Source organism: Panulirus ornatus, chromosome 28 (genome assembly GCF_036320965.1).
Source record: "Panulirus ornatus isolate Po-2019 chromosome 28, ASM3632096v1, whole genome shotgun sequence".
In the NCBI taxonomy this organism is placed as follows: domain Eukaryota; kingdom Metazoa; phylum Arthropoda; class Malacostraca; order Decapoda; family Palinuridae; genus Panulirus; species Panulirus ornatus.
In genome coordinates this window covers 13,423,223-13,432,500 of record NC_092251.1, presented here as the reverse complement: position 1 = coordinate 13,432,500, position 9,278 = coordinate 13,423,223, and the positions used below count along the sequence as shown (strand labels likewise).

General features: G+C 39.8%; 2 protein-coding genes across 2 annotated transcripts; one reads left to right on the top strand and one right to left on the bottom strand.

The window, feature by feature from the left end:
• The first annotated feature begins 589 nt into the window (after window positions 1-589).
• Window positions 590-1,369, top strand: LOC139757856 (cuticle protein CP575-like). Its single transcript, XM_071678759.1, has 2 exons — window positions 590-701; window positions 804-1,369. Exons 1-2 carry the CDS (start codon window positions 609-611, stop codon window positions 1,005-1,007), a joined length of 297 nt encoding a protein of 98 aa, XP_071534860.1. The 5' UTR covers window positions 590-608; the 3' UTR covers window positions 1,008-1,369.
• A 6,825-nt stretch (window positions 1,370-8,194) lies between these two features.
• LOC139757727 (cuticle protein CP575-like) lies at window positions 8,195-8,986 on the bottom strand. Its single transcript, XM_071678478.1, has 2 exons — window positions 8,863-8,986; window positions 8,195-8,760 (listed from the first exon to the last, which is right to left on the bottom strand). Exons 1-2 carry the CDS (start codon window positions 8,953-8,955, stop codon window positions 8,557-8,559), a joined length of 297 nt encoding a protein of 98 aa, XP_071534579.1. The 5' UTR covers window positions 8,956-8,986; the 3' UTR covers window positions 8,195-8,556.
• Between the last annotated feature and the right edge of the window lie 292 nt (window positions 8,987-9,278).

Sequence of the window (9,278 nt, the reverse complement as noted above, 5' to 3'; positions counted from 1 at the left end):
CAATCCTTGTATTATCAAGTGTGGTTAACATTATCAGGTGTACAAGACTTCTATTGATGCATAGATTCATGACGAAATACATCAACCTTAATGGAAGGTAATATCAATAATCAGTAAAAGACAATCCTTGTATTATCAAGTGTGATTAACATTATCGATGTACAAGACTTGTATTGATGCATAGATTCATGACGAAATAAATCAACCTTAATGGAAGGTAATATCAATAAGCAGTAAAAAAAAATCCTTGTATTACTAGGTCTTAGATCATTGTTTTTCCCTATATACATCCTGTTAAATAGTTCTGTTCAAAAGTTGAACTAGGTCTAACATAAGACCCGGCTCATCATAACTGATACTTATCAACGATTACAGAAAACCAGTTTTTATAATGTCGGTGGAACACCACGTTTACAGTGAGTACGTGTGTTTGTATATGGCTGACCAAGTTACTCCAGAAGAATCTTATGAATTAACAGATAAAACATTCCTCTGTCAAGGTTGCGCAACCGACATTATAACAGGTCAGGAGTAGTACGTGCCGTACGCCAGAACTAGAGGAGGGAACATACGGGGTCACAGTCACTTGCTGGAGATGTCAGGCGTTCATGAGTGAAGGACGTCCCGGAGTATATAATGTGGCTGGGACAGGTGCAGAGCATCAGCTGCTGTCCTGCAACAACACAAACATGAAGTACCTGGTGAGTGTTGTTCCCTCAGTACAAGTGTGGCTCTCTCTGTTAAGTTGTCGTGATGGAGGAAGTGTTAGAGAATCCGTTCACTTATTAATTTCTTGACTGCAGGTGATGTTTCTACTTGGCTTGGTGGTCTTGGCTGCCGCTCGTCCTAATGATATCATCGACATCGACGAGGACCACCTGGAGCACGAGCAGGAGGGCATCGCGGGCACGGCCGTAGAAGGCGAGTACACGTGGGTAGCGCCCGACGGCACCGAACACGAAATAGAGTACGTCGCCAACAAGTTTGGCTTCCAAGTCGTCCGATGAGACTTTTGAAGCCAGACAGGACAACTGCTGAAGACGACTATAACACAGTATACGAACTCTAGACAGGCGTCCCCTGGCTAAACGCCTAAACACAAGTACTTACATATAAATCTTTACATTTCTTCGCCTGAAGTAATATTTGGATATCTGCACACCATCAGGAAAAGCTAGACTCAATCATCAGTGTACTGATTAGATGTAAAAGTAGTTTACATTACTTGCTCTAATCATTCATCAAATTTACTTTTATATCATGATACGAAGAAAATCTATGTCCAAGGCACAACGTATTGGCATAATTTCAACTTTGACTCAATAATATACATGTTAAACTCCTCAGGCACAATAAAGAGTACATCGTATTTCAGGTGTTTTTGTCCTTACTTTTGCATTAGGAAGTACACAGATTCTATTTTGAACTAAAAGGTTTTCCTACTAATATCTCTGTATATCTAGTTTACCAGAGAGAGAGAGAGAGAGAGAGAGAGAGAGAGAGAGAGAGAGAGAGAGAGAGAGAGAGAGAGAGAGAGAGAATATCTGTAGCAGCTGAAGATCAAAGACACCAACATTCCTTACCAGTAAACGCAGTTTAACCCTCACAGTTCAGTATTCATTGCTCGTGTGGTACATTCAGGAAAAGACTCCACAATGTCGGGGCAGCAGCGGCATCAGGCTCCCCACCCGCTAGACACGCCTGGTAAGCCGCAGTCCTTGGAGCAGAAGGCGATCACAGCCTCAGATATCTGTCCAGGTTTCTAAAGGAAACAACGCGGAGTAAATGTTGATTTTGTGCCTTTAAGATTATAACCTATGATATAAGGAAACATTGTAGACTATGGAATTCACATGCAACACCCTTTTCATCGGCTGAACGTTTCTGCCAATGTTAGTTTTATACCTATACAAACTTTATCTTCGTTGTAAGGTAACATAATAGTCTCAAAATTCCCATACAACAGCTTCTTGACTGACTGAACATTTACTCAAATTTTTCACAGTTCCCGAAGTCACAAGTTGTGGAAATATATACAAAAAAGCTCCACTGTATTGGAGACTTTGCCATACATTAAAGGCAACAGGATATAAACAATCAGCATTACTACCAACATGCCAGTATCTATTATACTAAACTTCTCATGTCTTTAAGTCGCACAACATACTTCCAGGAGTTAACTTCTGTAAAGTCTAAAGGTCACATTGAAGTGAGATCTTGATATTAAATGCGTAAATCTGAAGTAAATGTGAACTTATCATATTCAGAATATTTCTATAATCTGGATCGCATAAAAGGGTGTAGATCACTTGATCAATGGCCTGGCAAGGCTTTCAGCGATCGAGGAACTAACCAAATTTACAGCTGTTTATATAGAGTTGTATGGACGTTAACGTTGTAGACTTTATCTGGATAATTCATCTGTGATGAATAGTAATTTGTACCTATATCTCCTTCTAGATATCATCTGTTCCTCTCTTCTCACTTTTCAAAACTCTTCAATTGAACCATGAATTGATAGAAATACTTTGGCATGAATATCCATATCTTCCTGCAGTCTATCCCAACGTGCTTGGTGTCACAAATCTACTTCTCAAATGCTCGGAATGAAGTACGGATGTCATAATGATGTGTTGTAGGAGAAGCTCTTCTATATGTATACAGGTTTTATTCGTCCTAACATGGACGACGATTGCTCTCATATCTGTTGTCTCAATTCGTGCATCTCTGTATTTGCCAAAATGTGATCAGAAGCCTCTCGTCTCATTCATTCTCCAGGTTTCATGTCTCTCCAACCATCATATTTTGTTTACCATCATTTTCTTGCTTGTTTTCCGTTCTGCAGGTGTTATATATTGTCCACTGTTTCCTTGAGTTACCTGCGTTCGTCACTGACACTATGGCGCAGCTTTGCGGAGCCCCTTTGGCTGTTGCTTCCCATTCCTTTTGTGTAGAGACAGGCCACACGAGGATTGACTGTAACATCTCCTTCAGGCACTGAACTAGGAAGACGAGGATATCTCTTCCCTCTTTCCACGTTCCCTCTCCTGCCATGTCATTCGCTAAAAATATTTGGAAACTTGCCATCTGACTTATTAGGGAAACTTTATATGTGAATTTTCTCTCTCTCTCTCTCTCTCTCTCTCTCTCTCTCTCTCTCTCTCTCTCTCTCTCTCTCTCTCTCTCTCTCTCTCTCTCTCTCTCTCTCTCTCTGCAATAACTTTAAATTCTTCCAGCATTTGTATGAAACTTCTAAGAATGCAAATTGGATGTTACGATTTGTTAAAAGAAACTTTACCTGCACACAAGATCAGGGATATGATATTGCCAGTATACTTAAGTCTCGTCTCATCGCACCTCGACTATACAGTGCAGTTTTCAGCCCCCACTAAAGCAAGGATATTCTCAAATTGGAAACAGTGCAGCGAAGAGGAACTAAATTATTACCTTCCTTGCGAGACAAAATATATGAGGAGTTAATGAGACTTGAATTTTATTATTTCCGTAGCAAGAAGAGCCTCCGGGACAAATTGAATGTTTTAAAACAAGTAAAGGCTCCAATAATGTCGATATTGAAAACCCTTTTACCATAGCGCCAGCATTATCGACGAGAGAAAATGAACTAAAGCGTAGAGGTCACAGAATCAATCTGAAGTGCAGGAAATATTTCTTTACCAGCGACATTATTCATGTCTGGAATAAGCTCAAAGAAAATATTGTTAAGGGAACATCTTTAATATCTTCATAATTAGGCTATATATATGACAACTTGAGACTGAGTGTGAACTAATGTGGCCTTTTTTGACTATTCCTGGCGCTGCCTCGCTAGAAAGGAAGGGAGGGGGATGCTAATTCGTGTGTGGCGGGCTGGCGACGGAATTGGATGAAGGCAGCTAGCATGTATATTTGTATATATGTATGTGTGTATGTATATGTATGTGCGTGTGAGGGCGTTATGTATATACATGTGTATGTGGGTTGGTCCATTCCTCGTTTCTTTCCTGGTTCTAACTCGCTAACGCGGGAGATGTCGATTAACTTTAATAAATGAAATAGATATATATATTTTTTTATTTTCAAGCATATTCGCCATTTTGCTGCGTTAGCAAGGTAACGTTAAGAAAAGAGGACTCATTCTTACAGGATATATACTCTCAATAGTTGCATGATTTACCCTACTCTTTATTAAGGTCTTACTGATAGTGTTATTGTGCTGACAAGCAACCTTATAAATATGTTTTTTTAGAACATGTTGTAGATTAGCAAGGTTGGTAGAACAGGACTAAAAGAAAAAAGCATTCAGACTGATCCTCATTTTCCATATTTTTTTGCAAGAAGCAAAAAAGCCTTCCAATAAACTTTTTTCCAAATCACTTGGGATAATATAAATGCCTAAACATACGTCTCATATGACTACATTCTCCTCACCTATACGATCAGATATCATACCAATACGATCAGATATCATGCCTATACGATCAGATATCAAGACTTAACGATCAGATATAGGTAGTGTTCTTAAAACATAGACATAACTACAGATACTTTTATAGAAGATTAATGTACTGAGAAATATTGAATATACCTTATAACTCGGGCCTGTCTTACGTCCATTCTACATGCTATCACGTGTTGTGAATAGATATGGATGTCTCCTCTACCAGAGAGGTCCACTTTCTTCAGTGGCAAGTGAATGCGGCGACTGAAATCCATGATCCACAGTTTCAGGTGAACGTGTTTTCCAAGATCCAGGATCCTCAGTGTCAGGTGAACGTGACCACCGAAGTCTATGGTTTTTCGGGTCCGGTGAAATTGGCCACATAAGAACATGATCCTCAGTGCAGGTGAACGTGGTTACTGAGGGCTAAGATCATCAGTGTCAGTACATGTCCTTCAGTGTCAGGTGAACACAACTACTGACTTCCATGATCTTTTGTGTGAGCTGAACGAGGCCACTGAGGGCCATGATTATCAGTGTCATGTGTGAGCGGGGAGCTGAAGTCCCATGATCTTTATTATTCAAACTGTATACAACGAAAGTAATAGAATATTAAAATTGATAGCTAGATATATTGACAACGAAACTATTAAGCTTTTAGAACTAGTAGCTAGATATATAAACTACAAAACTAGTAGGATGTCAAAATTAATGGCCAGGTATATATCCTATTAAAATAATAAGGTTTAAAAGCTAATGGCTAGATATATGAAACTAACAGCTAGTTATATAAAAGTAATAGCTAGATATACAAGCTACAAAATAAAGTATACTATACATATCCTTTATGATAGCATGGCTGGACATTGTATGGAGTAAGCTAGATAATATTCGTCACCAGTAGGTGGAAAATTAAAGTAAAACTGCCAAACTAATTCCTTCATTGAGAAATAACCACATCACGAAACACTCAAAGACATCAGGTAATTCTCTTTAAGATATGCTTAGACTCTGAGGTGATCTGGGAAAAGTTTTTAAAACACTATAGAAAGACATTCAATAACCAGCAACAATTGCATGAAGATAAAAGTAAAAAGGTATGATGAAATGCAGGTATCATAATAAACTATATACAACGTATTAAACGCAAATCCAAGTCGTATGATTCACTGATGTTTTTCATCTTTTTCTGTGTCGGTTGAGAGAGGTGGGAGGTGAGGTGCCTCCTGTTTCTGCCGCTGTTTTTTGGTCATCACGATAGATCAAGTCGTAATGGACCATCAGGACTATTATTCTGCGTCATCCTCACTTCCTTTCATGAACTATGATAGTCACTGAGTTCCATTATCTATTACTAGGTGAAAGCCTCCGCTGAAGTCTAAGATCTCCACTGTCAGCGAAACAGTTCCAGATGAACGCAGCCACTGAAGTCCATGATCATCGCGAAGCCAAACTCACCTCACTTAACACTACTTTCCGAGAGGTGGGATTCAGAGTAGCTCTGGACGTTGTGGTTGATCAGACGTCGTACATATTGTCGTGAGTGTTTGAGTATCCACACCGAATCCACTGATCCTGTGTGAATGAAGTTAAGGGACAGAAAGGTGTGGGATGTGAGGCCTCAGGATGATGTGAGGAGAATCTGCAGAAGTTGACTGAACTCTTGTTACTGACAAACATTCCTAGGATCTTGTTATGTAGATATCCTTTTACTTGTAGATTTATTGACTTATTCCCGTGTCCTGAGAGATGTAAATGATATAACAAATAAGCATCGAACAATGCAATGTCGTGGCACACTGTTGTATGAAGGTGCAGACTAAAAAGAATTACTTATAAAATAGATGGCCTTAGAGGTATAGTCGAGGTGTGATCAGACGAGACTTAAGTATACTGGCAATATCATATCCCTGATTTTGTGTGCAGGTAAAGTTTATTTTAAAAAATCGTAGCATCCTATTTGCAATCTTAAAAGTTTCATACAAATGTTGGAAGAATTTAAAGTTATTGGAGAGAGAGAGAGAGAGAGAGAGAGAGAGAGAGAGAGAGAGAGAGAGAGAGAGAGAGAGAGAGAGAGAGAGAGAGAGAGAGAGAGAGAGAGAGAGAGAGAGAGAGAGAGAGAGAGAGAGAGAGAGAGAAAATTGACACATAAAGTTTCCCTAATAAGTCAGATGGCAAGTGGCCTATCTCTATACAAAAGTAATGAGAAGCAGCAGCCAAAGGGGCTCTGCAAAGCTGCGCCATAGTGTCAGGGACGAACGCAGGTAACTCAAGGAAATAGTTGACAATATATAACACCTGCTGAACGGAAAACAAGCAAGAAAATGATGGTAAACAAAATGTGATGGTTGGAGAGACATGAAACCTAGAGAATGAATGAGACGAGAGGCTTCTGATCACATTTTGGCAAATACAGGGATGTACGAAGGGAGACAACAGATATGAGAGCAATCGTCGTCCATGTTAGGACGAATAAAACCTCTATACATATAGAAGAGCTTCTCCTACAACACATCATTATGACATCCGTACTTCATCCCGAGCATTTGAGAAGTAGATTTGTGACACCAATCACGTTGGGATAGACTGCAGGAAGATATGGATATTCATGCCAAAGTATTTCTATCAATTCATGGTTCAATTGAAGAGTTTTGAAAAGTGAGTAGAGAGGAACAGATGATATCTAGAAGGAGATATAGGTACAAATTACTATTCATCACAGATGAATTATCCAGGTAAAGTCTTCAACGTTAACGTCCATACAACTCTATATAAACAGCTGTAAATTTGGTTAGTTCCTCGGCCGCTGAAAACGTTGCCAGGCCATTGATCAAGTGATCTACACCCTTTTATGCGATCCAGATTATAGAAATATTCTGAATATATGAAATTCACATTACCTTCAGATTTACGCCTTTGATATCAAGATCTCACTTTAATTTAGACTTTACAGAAGTTAACTCCTGGAAGTATGTTGTGCGACTTAAAGACATGAGAAGTTTAGTATAATAGATATTGGCATGTTGGTAGTAATGCTGATTGTTTATATCCTGTTGCCTTTAATGTATGTCAAAGTCTCCAATACAGTGGAGCTTTTTTGTATATATTTCCACAACTTGTGACTTCGGGAACTGTGAAAAATTGGAGTAAATGTTCAGTCAGTCAAGAAACTGTTGTATGGGAATTTTGAGACTATTATGTTACCTTACAACGAAGATAAAGTTTGTATTGGTATAAAACTAACATTGGCAGAAACGTTCAGCAGATGAAAGGGGTGTTGCATGTGAATTCCATATCATAGGTTATAATTCTAAAGGTACAAAATCAGCATTTACTCCGCGTTGTTTCCTTTAGAAACCTGGACAGATATCTGAGGCTGTGATCGCCTTATGCTCCAAGGACTGCGGCTTACCAGGCGTGTCTAGCTGGTGGGGAGCCTGATGCCGCTGCTGCCCCGACATTGTGGAGTCTTTTCCTGAATGTACCACACGAGCACTGAATACTGAACTGTGAGGGTTAAACTGCGTTTACTGATAAGGAATGTTGGTGTCTTTGATCTTCAGCTGCTACAGATATTCTCTCTCTCTCTCTCTCTCTCTCTCTCTCTCTCTCTCTCTCTCTCTCTCTCTCTCTCTCTCTCTCTCTCTCTCTCTGGTAAACTAGATATCATACATAGATATTAGTAGGAAAACCTTTTAGTTCAAAATAGAATCTGTGTACTTCCTAATGCAAAAATAAGGACAAAAACACCTGAAATACGGTGTACTCTTTATTGTGCCTGAGGACTTTAACATGTATATTATTGAGTCAAAGTTGAAATTATGCCAATCCGTTGTGCCTTGGACATACATTTGCTTCGTATCATGATATAAAAGTTAATTTGATGAATGATTAGAGCAAGTAATGTAAATTACTTTTACATCTAATCAATACACTGATGATTGAGTCTAGCTTTTCCTGATGGTGTGCAGATATCCAAATATTAGTTCAGGCGAAGAAATGTAAAGATTTATATGTAAGTACTTGTCTTTAGGCGTTTAGCCAGGGGACACCTGTCTAGAGCTCGTATACCGTGTAATGGTCGTCTTCAGCAGTCGTCCTGTCTGGCTTCAAAAGTCTCATCGGACGACTTGGAAGCCAAACTTGTTGGCGACGTACTCTATTTCGTGTTCGGTGCCGTCGGGCGCTACCCACGTGTACTCGCCCTCTACGGCCGTGCCTGGGATGCCCTCCTGCTCGTGTTCCATGTGGTCCTCGTCGATGTCGATGATATCATTAGGACGAGCGGCAGCCAAGACCACCAAGCCAAGCAGAAACATCACCTGCAGTCAAGAAATTAATAAGTGAACGGATTCTCTAACACTTCCTCCATCACGACAACTTAACAGAGAGAGCCACACTTGTACTGAGGGAACAACACTCACCAGGAACTTCATGTTTGTGTGGTTGCAGGACAACAGCTGATGCTCTGCACCTGTCCCAGCCACATTATATACCCCGGGACGTCCTTCACTCATGAACGCCTGACATCTCCAGCGAGTGATTGTGACTCCGTATGTTCCCTCCTCTAGTTCTGGCATAGGGCATGCTCTCACCTGTTATAATGTCGGTTGCGCAATTTTGTCAGAGGAATGTTACATTTGTTAATTTCTCGGATTCTCCTGGAGTAACTTGATCAGCTATATAAAAACACACGTACTCACTGTAAACGTGGTGTTCCGCCGACGTTATAAAAACTAGTTTTTTGTCATCGTTGGTAAATATCAGTTATTGATGAGCCAGGATTCATGTTGTACCTAGTTCAACATTTCAACAGAACTATTCAACAGGAAGCATATGA